A 20,144-nucleotide genomic window follows, 5' to 3' on the forward strand; every position below is an offset into this window, starting at 1 on the left:
TTACACAAGGGCAATACCACTTCATACTATTAGAGAAAGGTTAAGCAAAACAAGATAATGGCCTTAAAAGAACTATAATACAAAATGAAAATTTCGCATAAGGAAAGAACTCCCCCCTTCTTCCCACTTCAAACTGCTTGGACTACACTGTTCTTGCCCTTGCCTAATTCCGATCCACCCACTGAAGTGTTTGTGTGGAATGCCGACTGCCTTGATGGTGCCCCTAGTAATTTTAGGGAGGGCGGTGAGGAATCTATATGGCCGTTGTTGATCTCTCCAAGACTGAGCTGAGACATGCCCACGAGTTCATCTACATTGACAGGTTCCTTGGGAAGGACTGGAATTGGCTTGAGGACTTGATGAGATGACTCGGATTCCTTCTCTTCCTCGGCTGGAGCTGCATTTGGTGGCCAAAATGGAAATGGGACGGGTAGATAACCTGGGAAGAATGCAGGAACCACTGGTGGGAGTTCACTACGTGGTATCACAGTTTCTTCAGCTTCTTCAGCTTCTTTAACCGTCTCTTGGGAAATTGTTTCCATGGGTTCGAATTCCATGTTAAGTGAGAGATTTAGAGAGGGTACTGAGCTTGCATTGTCAGTTTCTCCAGTCTGAGAAGTCGGGACCAAGAACTGTTCTTCTGGCACAGGAGGTGTATCTGTGACCTGACAAACAGGCAACAAATAATCAAAACAACAGAATCAGTGGAAGGTCGTTCCATGAAACCTACTCATTCAACAAACCAAGACTGATGTAACCTGTTGTGCCCGGGTGATGTACAAAAAGTAATTGTCATAATGGAGGAATCACCAGTTTGACCACATGGGATTGCAGAATAGAAAGAGTTACTCTCCTTTCAGCAATATCATACTAATCATCTGTTTTTCTTTCTACAAAAATATGCCTAATCCTCTATCTGATGATGTTGGCTAATGTGAATGGCAAATTAAAAAGGTGAACACCAGAGGGGAGACAATATATGTGTGCGCGCTTATGTGCATGAGTGCATGGAACAGGCAAACCTATAAAGAAGCAAGACAAACCATGTCTGGAACCATATCAAAAAGGCTGGAACGCCTCTTTCTTCGGGTAGCATTACTCTGCCGAATGAAATACTTCTGGGCATGACTTGCTACCTGGGTAGGAGTTCTTGAAATGACATAGTTACGTGATATCCCACGCCAGTCTCCTTTACCCAACCTCTGGAGACCAAATAAGAATAGCCGGTGCTCCTCTTCTGTCCAAGGTACACCTGAAAACCAAATCCCAGTAAAAACAAGTTGAAAACTGGAATGATTATTGAAAAGAATCAAGAAACAAATTGATAAGGTAACCCTTTTGTTCAATCTGACCAAAGGGCATAATCCTTTTGTTCTTTTTTGTTTTGGATCTCTTGTTCTTGGGGTATGGTGATGGACCAATTTTTAGCTTTTAGGTACTACAGAGCTTTTGGCTGGTAATGACATGGTCAAGTATGACTCATGAGAATTTTCCTATAGGTTCCACATCTTCAACACTATTTCCTTTGATTGAATTCCACTAGAGAGACAAATCTCAAATGAATACCATTCAAAAAGTTGTTTTTTCCCCCTATTCCAATCATTAGAAGTAAGGCTTTTTTTGGCTTCAAGCTTAAACTTTTCCTTAGTATTAATTTTTTTTTGTCTAATTACCTAAATTTTCCTCTAATGAAGTCTTTGTTTTTAAATTTCCTTTTGGGTTTAAATTGGTAGTCTTGTCCTTGTCATCACAAACATGATTGGTGATTTGCATAAAAATATGTAGTAATTGAAGGCCACCATGACAATTTCTTTATCACCATGTTACTTTCTACTATTTATAATTTGGGCTCTAAATATAAATATAGATAGGATTAATTTCATTCACCTCCTACTTAGTTAAATACATCTAGTCTTTATAATTTTAAAATTTCATCAAATATCTCTCATTTAAATGAAATCCATATCACATATATTTGAAGAATTTTTAGGATATGAATTAACCTATAATTTCTATTGTTGAAAGTCTATGATAAAGGATTTATATATATAAAACTTTAAAACTCACTTTTACAAAAATGGAGAAGTGTGCATTTTGGTCGTATATCTTCTAGGGGTAGAACTTGAATGGATTGGACAATCATTTTCAATACTTAGATTTAAGTTATGTTTTTTTAATCTAAACTCAATTTGAATTAAACTCAAGCTAAGGTTCAAATAACCTAAGTTTAACTCAAACTTAATTTAATATTTTTATAATATTTATAATGTATTTTATTATATATAATAATATTTATTTTCTTTTAGAATTTTTTATAAAAAAAATATAAAATTTTATTGTATCATATACTTTATCATTTTTTTAGAAAGATATATAATTTTATGTTTACTTTTTTTGTTGCTATCTTGAAATATTTTACTATTCTTTATTTAAATTTTAATATAAATATATAGATTTAAAAAAAATATATTAAAGATGAATTTTGAATTATACAATCCTATCAACCTAAGTATAAGTTAATCAACCTAAACTTATAGAAATTAGATTGAGTTGAGTATTTCAGGTAATAAGTCGGGTTGGATTGAGCTCAATTTGATTATTTTTTTAACTCGAGTTAAGCTCACATTAGGCATTAATTCGACCAATCCACCTAAGTTACTGTCCTACTAATTATTGACTTTCACTACCCTTGACCTATGAATTGAATTTTATGATATTTTATCAAATTAATTGCTTTGTCATCTTTTACACCTTAAAATATTTTTCCTCCATTTTGAAAAAAAAATAATCTAAAAATATTATCGAGAGATCATTCGCTTCTTTCTAACTTCCTTTTCATCCTTTAATCTTCACAATTTTTTTTTGCAAGTATACTCTGAATAGATTCTATATTCTTTCTACCAATGAAACAGAAACTGCTACAAGCCTATTGAAGTTGTATCTTAAAACGATTATCATTCATTAACACTACATATAAAATAACAATAACAATTTTAAGACAACATTTAATCACGGGCTTCACCAAAAAAAAGTCAATTATTCTTAATTTTGTTTCCATTATGTTCTTACTTATTCACGCTTTCAAAGCTTATGAACACAAAAGGGACCAGGTATAAACCAATGATAATATCAAAATATAAAGTAATAAAACGAAGATACAAAACAATAATATGCAAGTTGAATATAAACCAATGAGGTCAATTTGCAGACCTGATAGATTATAATTTGCTTTTGTTTTTTTGTTTTTGTTTTTTTTATAACGCCGATTCTGTACTCTAACCAGATTCGTATACTAAATATAAATATTTATCAAAGAGTAGGTAAAAAATTAATAATTTTATTTTAATCTCTAACGAAGACGAGTACGCGTGGCCCGAGTATTCAGGCTTCAGGCTTCAGACTTCAGACCCTGAAAACGCACCTATAAACATACAATTTCACCAACCCTACGGCCTATTTACTATTATAACCTTAACTAGAGACAATTTAGCCGCCTACTTATTCTCATGCCAACTCTTTTCAAACTCAATACAGTTGATTAGATTTAATTGGATTTGGATTAGATTATGACAACCGACCTTTTCTTAAAATATGGGTTCCATCTTATATAAATTTTAAAAAAATAATTTCATACAAATGTTAATTTCTCCACACAAAAATTTTATCTCATAATCTAAAAAGATTAAAAACTAATCAAAATTAAGCTTTGACAGAAGATTTTTAGTTCAATGTTTCCTTGAGATTGATAAAAAAAAAAAAAAAAAAACTATTTAGATCATATTTGATAAATCTTTTTAAAAACAATTATGAAAAATAGTTTTTTAGAACAATTTTTGAAAACTGTTTTTTAATGTTTTGGGAAACAAAAATTTGTTTAGAAACTTATTTTTAATATTTTTTTAAAAAAAAATCCATGCTTATAGTTTTTTTTAATTATTATACATGTTTTTAATTTATTTTTTAAAAAAACTCTAAAAACAATAAAAAAAACAATTAAAGAGATGTTATCTAAAAATATTTTGATAAAAAAAAATTTTCTCCCGTGTTTTTCAATTTTTTGTTCTAAAAAATAAAAAATTGTTCTTAAAAACAATTGTTAGGAATCTTTTTTTTCAATGAGAAAGAAAGGACATTTAAAAGTAGGATTTTTTGGTTGTTGTTCAAAAAGAAATAAGAATGAGTATTTATTAATTTGCATTTATGTAAATATTAAGATTTGTGTAGGATGGGTGATGATAATTAAGAAGTTTGATTGAGCTAAGAATGAGACTAGGCTAAGATTTTGAATTCAATGCATCCTTATCAAACATAGAAATTAACTAATATATTAACTTGATTTGTATTCACCTAATCATATTCAAACAAATTGAGTTTCTGGTTCTTACTTCGAATAATTTATAGAGTTGTATCTAGATCATTTCAATGTCTACATTTAAAAATAAAAAGGAAATGACCTATGATGAATTTTAAGAATGCATTCATCTTATAAAATAAGAGAATAAAATTATTAAACATATTTACATTTATTTTAAATATTTATACTATTAAAGCCGCCAACTTATGATTAGCGAATTCTTAGGTTTAATTTCTACTAAATGTATATCAATGGAGCCAATTTAATTTGATGGAGAAATAAACCAATGGCTGTTCCATTGTACGGATAAGATTGATTAGATTAGTCCATTTTTCTTTAAGTTACATATTTACCTATCTGATAAAAAAAAAATTATTAAAATGAATTTTATTTAAAAAAATTTCTACTTTTTAGTCTTTCATTTCTTTTATTTTCTCCATTTCTCCTTAAATATTTCAAAATTTTTCAAGATGAAAATGAATTTAAATACCATTTTTTCCCACTTATATAATTTTTTTTTTAAATAATTGATTATTTTTATTTTATTTTTTTGTAAATAAGCATTTTCAAATATTGGAAAGATACCTTCAAGGCTGCCACTTGCTTTGTCCAAAGAGGGGTGGCGGAAATTTCTTTATTTCTTTTTGGCACGTGTGGGAGTATTGACTTTTTCTCTGTCGACAACCAATCAGAATTCAGGAAACCCACCAGCCCACCACCTAACCCAGCCAAGAAATCAATTTTTTTTTTCCAAAATCAATTAATAATTATAATTTAAAATTTAAAACAAAACCTTTTTTTTCTCTCTATTTTTCGTTTTTAATCAATTAAAACCTGGTCCACACATATCCAAAATTTTATAATCTCTCTCTCTATACCATAGTCTATGACTCTATATATAGGCAGAAAGTTTCCTTCGGAAATGGACTCCCCACTGAGCTCTCTCTTTACAAGAAGAGAAGAAGAGAGGGACATTTTCAAGAGTTTGGGAAGGAGGATATACAGTCTTTACAACTCCAGAAAAGAGAAAACCAACTTCTTTCTCATCCTACAAGATCGGAATCCAGCTTCGTCGCTCTTCTGTGATTCAAGAAACCAGACTAAGTAAGTGTCATTTTCTTGGTTGTTGTCCTGTTTGTTTGCCAAGAAAACAAGGAAAGTACAAGGAAAGAAACCAGCACGCAATCGTGCTTATTTTGTCTTTTCTGTTTTTCTTGAAAAAATGAAGAACCCAATTCAGCGGAGCTGAAAAACTGAACTGGGTCGAGCCCAACGGAGCTGTTTGTTTTCTCAAACTTTCCTCGTCCATTTTCTTTCACGTTCTTCTAATGGATGTCATTTTCTTATCTTGTTCAAGTCCATTGGTTTAGACGTTAGAAGAAGACGACAATGGATTTGGAGAGAGTCGGTTCTGGAAGACGAGTAAGCCGGAGCAGGAGCAGAGGGAGTTGGGGTGTGGAGGATGTGTTCTCAGCTTCCCGGCGTTCTCGCCGGAGCAACCTTGACGACGACGAAGAGGCTCTGAGATTGGCTGCTCTGGAGAAGCTGCCGACCTACGATCGATTAAGAACAAGTATAATAAAATCTTTCGAGGATAACGATCACAACAACGTAGGCAACAGAGTGGTGCACAAGGAAGTCGACGTGAGAAAACTCGACATCAATGATCGACAAAACTTCATCGACAGACTTTTCAAGGTTGCAGAAGAAGACAATGAGAAGTTCTTGAAGAAGTTCAGAAATCGTATTGATAAGTAAGCTTTCTCTTCTATTAATCTCTGATGACATTTTTTGTTCTCTTTTTTTTTTTTAATCTTTTCAGAATTTTCATTTAGGGAATATTTGTGAGAATTCATTTATTTTTTATTTACTGTTATGTCTAAATTACTTAATAAAAAACAATAAAGTAGAAATCAAAACCCCCCATTGATTAAAAGTGGAGATTGAACTTTCTATTCATATTCCTACTTACCAAACACACTATTAAAGAATCAAGGAAAAGAAAATGGGAGAATTATGTTTTGGGGGTAGATGTACCCCCAAATTAAAAAAAGGTTCATGTAACTCTTCAAATTGAGTCCAAGACCCAATGAAAATATGAAAATTGAGTTGAAGGATATCATCCTTCAGTATTTCCAAAAATGCCCTTTGTTGATTTTGAGAAAAAATATATATATTTTTGAAAAATACTTTTATTTAATTTAATATTTTTTATTTAATTTAATATTTTTAAAAAATACTTTTATGTAATTTAATATTTTTAAAAATACTTTTATTTAATTTAATATTTTTTAAAAATAAATTTATTTAATTTAATATTTAAAAAAATAATTTAATATTTTTTTTAAATACTTTAATTTAATTTAATATTTTTGAAAAAAATATATTTAATTTAATATTTTTTAAAACTACTTTTATTTAATTTAGTATTTTTGAAAAAAAAATTATTGAAAAAAAGTTATTTAACTTAATTTTATAAAATATTTTATATATGTTCTTAAAGGGTATATTTGTCTGTTACTATTTCATACCCTTCAACTCAATTTGAAGAGTTATATGGACTTTTTGTTAATTCAGGGGCCCATCTACCCCCAAAAGATAATTCTCCCAAAGAAAATTGGGAAAATTATGTTTTGGGGGTAGATGACCCCCAAATTAATAAAAGGTCCATGTAACTCTTCAAATTGAGTCCAAGATCCAATGAAAGTATGAAAATTAAGTTGAAGGATATCATCCTTTAGTATTTCCAAAAATGCCATTTGTTTATTTTGAGAAAAAAATTAATATTTTTGAAAAATATTTTTATTTAATTTAATATTTTTTATTTAATTTAATATTTTTTAAAATACTTTTATTTAATTTAATATTTTTAAAAAATAAATTTTATTTAATTTAATTTTTTTAAAAATAAATTTATTTAATTTAATATTTTAAAAAATATTTAATTTAATATTTTTTTTAATACTTTAATTTAATTTAATATTTTTGAAAAAAAAATTTAATTTAATATTTTTGAAAAAAAAATTAATTTAATATTTTTGAAAAAAATTATTTAATTTAATATTTTTGAAAAAAAAATTATTGAAAAAAAATTATTTAACTTAATTTTATAAAATATTTTATATGTGTTCTTAAATGGTATATTTGTCCGTTACTATTTCATATCCTTCAACTCAATTTGAAGAGTTATATGAACTTTTTGTTAATTTGAGACCTATCTACCCCAAAAGATAATTCTCCTAAGAAAATTTCAAACACTCATTAAATTTTCTTTTCATATCCCCATTTACCAAACGCACATTTAAAGAATCAAGGAAAAGAAAATTTCAAACACCCATATCCTTCTAAGAAATTTTGTTTTTAAGAGGTAGCCACCAAATGCAGTACTAAGTTTCCGGAAAGAGAAGTCACTTTCTTAGTGATGATATATTTTAAGGCATGACGAAAAGTAACTTCCTTGTGGTGGAAAATAATTGACTCCGTCTCTCCTTCGTCCAATTAATTTATTTTTTATTATTATTAATTTTTATATTGATTAGATTTTCATAGTAGAATGGTTCTTCTGAACTAGGCCACCGACCAGAATTGGTCCCTCGTTTTTCTCATCAGAGAACAAGCCAAACAGACCAAACAAAGAATTTTTCTTTCCTCCATTTTCATCTAGAGGAATCATACCTGCCCTGTTTACTATTTCATTTAGACCCAGTTGGAATTGAACCGAGTTGAGTCAACTCTGATATTAAAAAATTTGGATACAATGGAGAAAAGAAACACTCTCAAACACTCTCTTGATACAATAAAACTCTCAAAGTTACAAAATAAGAACAACAAGAAGAAGAACACAAGAAAGGCTCAAACAAGTTCTTGGAACTTTGTCCAAAGATTCTATTTCCTCCCACCACTAGAAATCTTTAGGGAACTAATGGAAATAGTCTTGGGATTGATCAAGTCTTTTCACTTTTCTGCATAAGATTTCAAAAAGAAGAAAAGTCATATATAGCACTCTTAGGGTTGAAAAATGGTTACAAGGATGAGAAAAAACTCATTGTCTTCCTCAATCTCTTCATCTTTGTAACATTCAAAAATTAAATCATATGTTTAATTCACACATTAAACATGATTTAATCTCAAATGTGTAACTCTCTTACACTTAACCTCTTAAGCTTTATAAAGTTACAAAAATGAGAAGACTCATTGTCTTCCTTAACCTTTCAAGTTTTGTAACATTTCAAAACTTAATTATGTGTTTAATTCACACATTAAAAGTGTAACCCTTCTTACACTTTATTTTCAAAAGTTATTTTTCAAAAGTGTAACTCTTCTTACACTTTATTTTTAACCAACAATATATATATATTTATATAAATATAACAATCCCCCACTTGGTTAAAAATAAACATCAACCCTTATAACCTCAACAGTGAAAATGCATAAAATAAAATATCTTTCGATTTGAATTTTACCTTAGTGTAATTGTCACAAAGCTCCGTTGAAATCTCAGGTTGCTTGTAGCATTGAACCAGTTATTCCTTGTAACGAAACCGGTAACAACACACACACTTCCACTAACCACACGAGTGCCCATTATTTTTTTGCTTAGCACTTTTATGGTCATGTGCTCAATCCATTCATGAACTTTCTTGAAAGAAACTCCAACTCTCATGAGAGGCGGCACCACCCCTAAGTTCACATAGGTGAAATTCTTCCAGCATCCTTGTTACCTTTAAGATGCTTGTCACACATAGACTGAATTTCATTAAAAGCTTTAAGCTTAACCCTCCAATGGTAACAACCAGCATTAATCATCACAGATGGAACTCACATGTTCTAATGCTGCCACAACCCACTTATCAATGACTTGTTTTTACCTATTGAACTTAAGACTAGTCATTTCCTAGTATTAAGTTAGGTTACCATCATTGGTGAGTTTTATTTAAGGAGTTTTAGTCTCATCCCTCTAGATGTTATCCTTACTAAATCTCTTGTAAGAGGTTTAGTAAAAGGATCCGCCAAGTTTCCACTTGACCTCACAAATGAGATTGAGATGATTCCATTTTGAATCAATTGTCTCACATACTTATGTCTAATGCTTATATGTCTAGACTTCCCATTGTACACTCCACTGTACGCACGAGTTAGAGTGGCTTGACTGTCACAATGTATCGACACTGTTGACACATTATTTGTAATAAAAGGGATGTTCATCATGAGATCCCTAAGCCACTCAGCTTCTTTTCCAGTTGCAGCTAGAGCTATAAACTCTGCCTCCATGGTTGAGTGTGATATACAAGTCTGTTTCTTGGATCCCCAAGAGACAGCCCCACCACCAAGTGTAAACACCCAACCTGTGGTAGATAAATTATCTCCCACACTCGATATCCAGCTTGCATCTGAATACCCTTCAAGTATAGCAGGAAACTTTGAATATTGGAGGCTTAGTTCTTTGGTATTCTTTAGGTAACCAAGAACTCTACCAATAACTTTCCAATGTTCCACGCTTGGATTGCTAATAAACCTACTTACTTTACTAACTACAAATGAAATGTCAGCCCTAGTACACTGAGCAGCATACATAAGACTTCCAATTGCACTTACATACTCAAGTTGAGCCACCGATCTACCATCATTCTTTTCAAGTTTTATACTTAAATCAAATGGAGTATTAGCATCTTTAATCTTGAGATGACTAAATTTGCTAACTACTTTCTCAATATAGTGGGTTTGGTTCAAAGTATAACCCCCACTATTTCTTTTCACTTTGATACCCAATATAGTATCAACTTCTCCAAGATCTTTCATCTTGAAGGTTGAGGATAGAAACCTTTTCGTTTCTATTATTCCTTTCATGTCATCACTCAAGATTAACATGTCATCCACATATAGACACACTATGACCATATAGTCATCACAAGTCTTAGAATACAAGCACTTGTCCACATTGTTGTGTCAAATCCATCCGAAAGAATAGCATGATCAAATTTTTCGTGCCATTGTTTGGGAGCTTGCTTTAAACCATATAATGATTTGATAAGCTTACACACTTTGTTTTCATTCCCCAGTAGAACAAAACCTTCTGGTTGTTCCATGTAGACCTCCTCACTGAGATCCCCATTCAAGAATGCCGTTTTGACATCCATTTGATGAACAAATAGATTATGAATTGATGCCAAAGCAAACAATATCCTAATCGATGTTGTTCTAGCCACCGACGCATAGGTATCAAAATAATCAATACCTTCTCTTTGTTTAAACCCCTTAGCTACGAATCTAGCCTTAAAGGTTTGAATCATGCCATCGGTGTGATATTTCCTTCGAAATACCCACTTGCACCCTATTGGTTTAGATCCTGGTGGAAGGTCTACCAATTCCCATGTTTGGTTGGACATAATTGAATCCATTTCATCATTGATAGCCTCTTTCCAAAAAGCAACATCTCTAGAAGTTATAGCTTCTTTGTATGTTTTGGGATCCTCCTCTATTTGAAGTACTATAGGAATTTTTCTTATAATATCTTCTCTATTTCCTTCTACTAAGTAAAAGGAAATTCTTTGAGAGTCAATCTCATCCGATCCCAACACTTTCTCTTTTCTAGCTCTTTGGCTTTTCCGAGGCACAATGGGTTGCTCAACAACCTTTGAAGGTGTCTCCTCTAGAGACTCTCCAATACTAGTAGGTACTTGAGAATTGCTATCACTCAACAAATTCTCAAAGAACTATACCTCTCTTGATTCAATTATCACATTAGACTCCAAGTCTAATAGCCTATAAGCTTTGCTATTTGAGGCATAGCCTACAAATACACACTTAATGGCTCTTGGACCCAATTTTGTTTTCAAGAGCCTCCCAAATCTCCCTCGCGGAATAGGTGTTGGTGTAGAGATCATATAGCCTATCGGATAAGGCGTTCAAAATATGACCCCTACATATTAGCTCATCCTCCTCCCTCTTCTTCCTTGCCGCCACCACTTGAGGTGTGTCATTTTCCTTTGGTTCCGATAACGGTGCCAAGGTAGGATCAAGGATGTAGAAAATCTTGAGTGTTGTGAGAAGGAATCTCACCTTGTCTTGCCACCTAGTGAAGTTGGAACCATCAAAACGATCCAACCTCACAAGGTCTTGGTTCATAATCTTGATCGTCTCTCCTTCCATTGAAAAATAGAGTCTTTGATTGATGCTAAAAAAATTTGGATACAATGGAGAAAAGAAACACTCTCAAACACTCTCTTGATACAATAAAACTCTCAAAGTTACAAAATAAGAACAACAATAAGAAGAACACAAGAAAGACTCAAACAAATTCTTGGAACTTTGTCCAAAGACTCTATTTCTTCCCACCACTAGAAATCTTTAGGGAACTAATGGAAATAGTCTTGGGATTGATCAAACCTTTTCACTTTTCTGCATAAGATTTCAAAAAGAAGAAAAGTCATATATAGCACTCTTAGGGTTGAAAAATGGTTACAAGGATGAGAAAAAACCTATTGTCTTCCTCAATCTCTTCATCTTTGTAACATTCAAAAATTAAATCATATGTTTAATTCACACATTAAACATGATTTAATCTCAAATGTGTAACTCTCTTAAATTTAACCTCTTAAGCTTTATAAAGTTACAAAGATGAGAAGACTCATTGTCTTCCTTGACCTTTTAAGTTTTATAACATTTCAAAACTTAATCATGTGTTTAATTCACACATTAAAAGTGTAACCCTTCTTACACTTTATTTTTAAAAGTTATTTTTTAAAAGTGTAACTCTCCTTACACTTTATTTTTAACCAACAATATATATATATATATATATATATATATATATATATATATATATATATATAAATATAACAAACTCAACTTAGTCAAGAACTTGTTTCTGATCAAATGTAATTAAGTTGTTATTAATCTACTTTAATTGTGATTTACAGGGTGGGAATTCGACTCCCAACAGTGGAAGTTAGGTTCGAGCATTTGACGATCGAAGCCGACTGCTACATTGGCACCCGAGCTCTTCCAACCCTTCCAAACGCGGCCTTAAACATCGCCGAGACGGGTCTGGGGCTACTTGGGATCAGATTAGCCAAGCAAACAAAACTTACGATCCTAAAAGATGCCTCGGGCATTGTTAAACCGTCAAGGTTAATTCATACCCTTAATAATTGGAAGTACCTTCAAGGAAAAATGACTTTTATAGACCATCAATAATCTTATTTATTGGTTATAGGATGACTCTTCTGTTAGGCCCACCATCCTCTGGGAAGACAACACTACTGCTGGCCTTAGCCGGAAAATTGGACTCCAGCTTAAAGGTCAGTTTTCATATTTTGCATGGGCTCACATCTTATAAAAAATTAGCTTGTTTGGTAAGTCTAAAAGTATATAATATGATATAATATTAATTACTCATCTTATAATACTAATTAATTTGCATGGAACAGGTCAGAGGGGAAGTGACTTATAATGGGCATAGGCTAAATGAATTTGTGCCACAGAAGACATCGGCATACATTAGCCAAAATGATGTTCACATAGGAGAAATGACTGTCAAAGAAACCCTAGATTTCTCGGCTAGATGCCAAGGAGTCGGGCCTCGATACGGTAATTAAGCGATGGTTAACACTTGTTAACAAGTTGATTACTGGTTTTTTTTTTCTGAAGTGTTTGATTGAATTGTTTGACATTGTAGAGCTGCTGACTGAGCTTGCAAGAAGGGAGAAGGAGGCAGGCATAGTCCCAGAGGCAGAGGTTGATCTTTTCATGAAGGCAACTGCAATGGAAGGAGTAGAGGGCAGTCTCATTACTGACTACACTCTAAGGGTAAGTTGGAAATATCCACAGCTAGCCATGAATGATTCTGCAAGAGAAGTGTTGTTGGTGGGAGAAGCCTACATGGACCCTTTCTAAATGAAATGATTTCAACATTCCTTTACCCCATAGGGCCGGAAGGTGTTGAAAAATCAACACCAAGTCCCCTTTTCTGAGCTATTTCATTTTGTTTTTGTCAAACTTTTCCTCTCCACCAACTCTATTGTTGTCCCACTGCACTCATGGTTGAGATATTGGGTGGGGGGGGACCCCTGGGTCTCCCTTTTCTATTCTTTTTAGTTGGCCACCAACTCCCCTAAAAAATGACCCTCAACGCTTTTCCATTAGTCAAATATTATACATTTTCTAAAACTAAATAATGGTAACTGTGAAATGGAACAGATACTAGGGCTTGATATATGTCAGGACACCATGGTTGGAGATGAGATGCAGCGCGGCATATCCGGAGGCCAAAAAAAGCGAGTAACCACTGGTTAGTTTTCTTTTTCATATCAAGAAGAAAGTTTAAGTATGATTTCCCTATCAGTATGACTTTTAATATGTCAAACTTTAGGGTATTTGATGTAGACTGCTGGCGTTTGCCTAACTTGTAACTCAATTTACTTACCAACTCAGCATGTGGGGCATGGGTTGTCACTGTTCCAAAAACGGAAGTTCAAAGAAGAGAGTTATTTAGTTGACTAAATCCTGCAACTGAGTCCCACCGACCCTCTCTTCTCTTCATGGAAGCTGCTGCACCCATAGAGTGTCATCATACACTTCTTCACTTCATGACAAAGCCAAAAAAAGAAGGGCACAAATTCACATTTCAAGCACTCATCATTAGGAAAATGGTCTTGGGTCAACACACCACATCATTGTTGGGTGGCCCTTCAACCTTTACGTGACACCATAATATATATGTTATATTTGTGTCAAAATCTAGGCTGGTGGCACTTTACTTATGTTGATTGTTTTTGAAATTAGAAAGGATAAAAAAATGATAATTTAGTCTGATGATTTTGTATGGATCAAATGATGATAGCATTGCATGATGGACAAGGTTGACCTATAATGGGCCTGACTTTGGGCTGATTTGGATAATGCAGGAGAGATGATTGTTGGGCCTACAAAAACGCTGTTTATGGACGAGATATCAACTGGGCTGGACAGCTCTACTACGTTTCAGATTGTGAAGTGCTTGCAGCAGATTGTCCATTTAACTGAGGCCACCATCTTGATGTCCCTACTCCAGCCTGCTCCTGAGACGTTCGATCTCTTCGATGATATTATTCTCTTATCGGAAGGCCAGATCGTCTATCAGGGCCCACGAGCGCACATCCTTGAGTTCTTTGAGAGCTGTGGATTCCGGTGCCCAGAGCGAAAAGGGACTGCTGATTTCTTGCAAGAGGTATAAATTCATCATAATATTACTTTGATATGGTAGGGTGTGCCACACATTATAGCTAGAGAACTAATGGGCCTCACCTTGGCCCAAGCTGGCCCAGGCCCATCAAAGCCCACTAAAAAGTTTGTGGCCTTGAGTAGTAATGAGCCCACTTTGTTTCAGTCATCAGCCCAATTGAGGCCCAATATTGATGTATGCAAACAATGGAATTGTCACAGGTTACCTCAAGGAAGGATCAAGAGCAGTACTGGGCAGACAGAAGCAAGCCATACAGATACATACCAGTCTCGGAGTTTGCAAACCGGTTCAAGAGCTTCCATGTGGGAATGAGGCTTGAGGATCAGCTCTCGATCCCCTATGACAGGTCCCAGAGCCATCAACCAGCTCTAGTGTTCAAGAAATACTCTGTCCCAAAAATGGAGCTTCTCAAGACCTCATTTGACAAGGAATGGCTACTGATCAAGAGAAACGCCTTTGTATATGTTTTCAAGACTGTCCAGATTATCATAGTGGCACTCATCGCATCCACAGTGTTTTTAAGGACAAAAATGCATACAAGGAATGAATCAGATGGTGGATTATATGTTGGTGCACTTCTATTCTCCATGATCATCAACATGTTCAATGGTTTTTATGAGCTCTCACTCACTATTGTAAGGCTCCCAGTGTTTTACAAGCAGAGAGACCTTCTCTTCCATCCAGCTTGGGTCTACACACTCCCAACTTTTCTGCTCCGAATCCCAATATCGATTTTTGAGTCCATTGTTTGGATGGTCATAACTTATTACACCATTGGATTTGCTCCTGAAGCTAGCAGGTAACCTCAGTTGAATCAGAACTAATTCATTACTTTTCACAGCCTTTGTAGTTGATGTAGGATGGATAAGTCTTGGCCCTTGGTCACGATGCATGTCTTGGGTACAAAATTTCCTTCATTTTCTCATCAACCAAACAACCCAAAAAGTTTAAATCAAATCCTAGCGTGTGATTTGAACTTATGTGTACCAATTTTGCAGGTTCTTCAAGGAACTACTGGTGGTGTTTCTGATCCAACAAATGGCTGCTGGGCTTTTTAGGCTCATTGCTGGAGTCTGCAGGACTATGATCATTGCCAACACTGGTGGAGCTCTGACTGTCCTTCTTGTCTTCTTGCTTGGAGGTTTCATTGTTCCTTATGGTTAGTATATTAAACTAGATCCTATATGATTACTATGAAAGTTCAACTTTGATTGATTAACTGAGAAATGCTTCATTCCTCACAGGCGAAATCCCAAAGTGGTGGATATGGGGTTATTGGTCTTCCCCATTGACATATGGTTTCAATGCCCTTGCTGTAAATGAGTTGTATGCTCCCAGATGGATGAACAAACGGGTAAGCTCTTTATACAATATGCATCAATTATCAGAGAAGAAGATCAAAAGCATAAGAGTTCCATTAATGGACTAAAACAAGTTTTCATGTACAGGCTTCGGATAATTCTACCAGATTGGGAGACTCAGTGCTAGACGCTTTTGATGTTTTCCATGATAAGAACTGGTTTTGGATTGGGGCAGCAGCTCTTCTGGGGTTCGCCATTCTCTTCAATGTCCTCTTCACCTTCTCGCTCATGTACCTAAATCGTAAGTTCTAACAATCTTTTCCAAGGAGGACTTGTATCTATTTTCCATTCTCTTCATTGAGGTAACTAGTTTTTCAAATCTGTCACAGCCTTCGGAAATCGACAGGCCATAATGTCAGAAGAAACAGCAACTGAGATTGAAGCTGAGCAAGAGGAATCCAAAGAAGAGCCCAGACTCAGGAGAAACAGTACAAAAAGAGATTCCATCCCCCGCTCATTGTCTTCTTCTGGTGGGAACAATTCAAGTAAGGAACATGAAAATAAAATTAACCCATATCAACACTTCCGATCATCACTAGCCAGTGAAACAATTTTCTGGTTATTCACATACATGGGGTGAAATCTTTCAGGAGAAATGGCTATCAGGAGAATGAACAGTCGGTTGAGCAGTTTATCCAACGGCAACGGAATGAGTAGGAGTGGTAATGAATCCCTGGAGGCCGCAAATGGGGTTGCTCCCAAAAGAGGAATGATCCTTCCCTTCACTCCCCTCGCCATGTCCTTTGACGATGTGAACTACTATGTGGACATGCCACCGGTAAGAATCCCTTTCCTTTGTTGGTGTTACTACCTACATAACATGGATTTCAAATGGAGAATTTTAGACTGTGAAGGCCAACTAACTTAACTGCCAACACAACTAACTCTGTTGATCATAACAGGAAATGAAGGAGCAAGGAGTGACAGAGGACAGGCTCCAATTACTTCGGGATGTAACGGGTGCATTTAGGCCTGGAGTCCTCACTGCACTGATGGGAGTCAGTGGGGCAGGAAAGACAACACTGATGGATGTGCTTGCAGGAAGAAAAACCGGTGGCTACATTGAAGGAGATATCAGAATTTCTGGATTCCCTAAGAAACAAGAAACCTTTGCTAGAATTTCTGGATACTGTGAACAAAATGATATCCACTCCCCACAAGTAACTGTCCGAGAATCCTTGATTTTCTCAGCTTTTCTCCGACTCCCTAAAGAAGTCAGCAAGGAAGAAAAAATGGTAATGAGTTGGAACTTAGAACTAGTATAGCTTCTTCTAAATTGATTATGAGGTAGTCATTTTGAGTGCTAAAAGTTTTTTTTTTTTTTTTTTTTTTTCTTTCAGATTTTTGTAGATGAAGTGATGGAACTGGTTGAGCTGGACAACCTCAAGGATGCCATAGTTGGGCTTCCAGGAATCACAGGTTTATCAACAGAACAGAGGAAGAGATTGACAATAGCAGTGGAACTTGTTGCCAATCCCTCAATCATTTTCATGGATGAACCAACTTCGGGTCTTGACGCGAGGGCAGCTGCCATTGTTATGAGGACAGTGAGGAACACAGTGGACACTGGAAGAACTGTTGTCTGCACAATCCATCAGCCAAGCATAGATATCTTCGAAGCCTTCAATGAGGTAGATATCATGAAATTGGTCACAACTTTTCTCAATCATGTTTTATATTGTGCTGTCTCTCACACCGATGGTATTGTTCATCAGCTGCTACTGATGAAGAGAGGAGGGCAAGTGATATATTCAGGACCTCTGGGTCGAAATTCCCACAAGATCATTGAATACTTTGAGGTACCTCATTTTCCTGAAACCCAGTCTTTTCAAAAGGAGGAGAATGGACTAATCTGATCCCACCATTGTTATTTTATCACAGGCGATCCCCAAGTCCCGAAAATTAAAGAAAAGTATAACCCAGCAACATGGATGCTGGAAGTGAGCTCAATTGCTGCTGAGATTAGGCTTGAAATGGACTTTGCTGAGCACTACAAATCATCATCCCTGAACCAGTAAGTCAAAACATATTACTATATATCAAAATTCTTCTGAGATGGTGAAGTTTTGGGCTTTGAGCTGACATATATGGCTATATGAGCAGGAGAAACAAGGCTCTGGTGAAGGAGTTGAGCACCCCACCACCAGGGGCAAAGGATCTCTACTTCCTCACACAGTATTCTCAGTCCATATGGGGACAATTCAAATCATGCATTTGGAAGCAGTGGTGGACTTACTGGAGAAGTCCTGACTACAACCTTGTCCGGTTCTCCTTCACCTTGGCTGCTGCCCTCCTGGTTGGGACAATTTTCTGGAAAGTTGGCACCAAAAGGTCTGCCAATCCTTCTTCCTACTCAGATTCTTCAACCCATCTATTTGAATTTTTCAGAAACAGTACTGAAAGTCTTAAAACATTTCTGCTATGTTTCAGGGAGAACACAAATGATTTGACTATGATCATTGGTGCCATGTACGCTGCAGTCCTGTTTGTTGGTATCAACAACTGCTCAACAGTCCAACCAATTGTAGCGGTTGAAAGAACCGTGTTCTATCGTGAAAGAGCTGCTGGGATGTACTCTGCCATGCCATATGCCATGGCCCAGGTGAGGAAATGGTCTATTTAAGCAACATGAGTGATAATAACCAGTTCATTTCTGTAAATTTGCTTCAAATTTAGCCACACTTTCTACACTTGATAAAGTCTCATATAATCTATTTTGGTGGTATGCAGGTGGTTGCTGAAATACCATATGTGTTCTTTCAAACCGCATACTATTCACTTATAGTGTATGCCTTGGTGAGCTTCCAATGGACAGCGGCTAAATTCTTCTGGTTCTTCTTCGTCAGCTTCTTCTCCTTCCTCTACTTCACATACTATGGAATGATGACTGTTTCCATCACACCAAACCACCAAGTAGCATCCATATTTGCAGCAGCTTTCTATGCAGTCTTCAATCTTTTCTCAGGCTTCTTCATCCCCAGACCAGTAAGTTCATTTTCCTCAGTGGCATAGCCACTTTCATGCCTTCCAACCAACCTCATCCACTACAAACTAACTCAAACCTCCATTAATGTTTAAAATTTCAGAAAATTCCCAAGTGGTGGATCTGGTACTATTGGATTTGCCCACTAGCATGGACAGTTTACGGGCTGATCGTATCGCAATATGGAGACTTGGAGGACACAATCAAGGTCCCAGGGATGTCACCTGATCCAACCATTAAGTGGTATGTACAAAACCATTTTGGTTATGATCCAAACTTCATGGCGCCAGTTGCTGTAGTTTTGGTTGGTTTTGGGGTATTCTTTGCCTTCATGTATGCCTACTGCATCAAGACATTGAACTTCCAGATGAGATAGAAGTGAACAAGATGCTTCTTCAAGCTGGGTTTTTTGCAGTAAAGGTGATTGTTGTAAATATATATGTAATTGAAGCCATCCCACCTCTTGGAAAATGGTGGCAATTGTATTAGGTTCTGTACGTATATATTAAATGAGTAGAAGATAATGAAGGAAATTTTAGTGAATCAATTTTGATGTTTAGTAGATATATATATTTGGTAAATGTAAAGAGTTCTTGGATCTTGTTTACTTGAATGAGATTTGTTGTGTTGTTAACATCAAATTGCTTTTTGTTTGTTCTTTTTGCTTTGGATGTTTTATTTTTCTTGTAATCTTTCATTTGAAAAAGAAATGTAGTTTTATCTTCCTTCTAAGAATTGTTTCTCAATGACAAAAGGGCAAAGGGGAAGGAAAATGCATCCCTTCCCTTTTTCCTTGTTTTCTTGAAATCCAAACAGACCGATCAAAGTTTCACTTTGGTGAAACTATTAAAATTTTTAAAGATTTAAAGATCAACTTCGAAGATTCAAATACCAAATTCAAAAATTCAATGATTAAATTAAAGGCATTTTGAATCCACTATTAAGCATTTGTATCCTTGATGAACGAGAGTCAAGGGCACAAGATAAGATCCATTATCGGGTGATCAAAATAAAGATTATACCTCTTTAAATTAATCAAAATTCAATTTCACCACATATTTTTTGTTGAAAGAAATTTATGTGTACAAACTTTTAAAACTATAAATGGGCCGGGCTTGAGTGATTGGATCAAATGGGTATTTTGGATTGGACTCATGAAACCCACATGGATCACAAGTCTATCACCCACCCTCTTTGCATGTTCCGCATTAGACTCCCATACAA

The 20,144-nt window shown here is 34.9% G+C and overlaps 1 protein-coding gene and 1 pseudogene across 1 annotated transcript; one reads left to right on the top strand and one right to left on the bottom strand.

The window, feature by feature from the left end:
- LOC100256666 (transcription factor MYBS3) lies at positions 1-1,329 on the bottom strand. Its single transcript, XM_010656600.3, has 2 exons — positions 1,044-1,329; positions 1-665 (listed from the first exon to the last, which is right to left on the bottom strand). Exons 1-2 carry the CDS (start codon positions 1,056-1,058, stop codon positions 129-131), a joined length of 552 nt encoding a protein of 183 aa, XP_010654902.2. The 5' UTR covers positions 1,059-1,329; the 3' UTR covers positions 1-128.
- A 3,933-nt stretch (positions 1,330-5,262) lies between these two features.
- Positions 5,263-19,561, top strand: LOC100251538 (ABC transporter G family member 29-like; annotated as a pseudogene).
- The last annotated feature ends 583 nt before the right edge of the window (positions 19,562-20,144 follow it).

The sequence above is a fragment of the Vitis vinifera genome, chromosome 9 (genome assembly GCF_030704535.1).
Source record: "Vitis vinifera cultivar Pinot Noir 40024 chromosome 9, ASM3070453v1".
Taxonomy (NCBI): Eukaryota; Viridiplantae; Streptophyta; class Magnoliopsida; order Vitales; family Vitaceae; genus Vitis; species Vitis vinifera.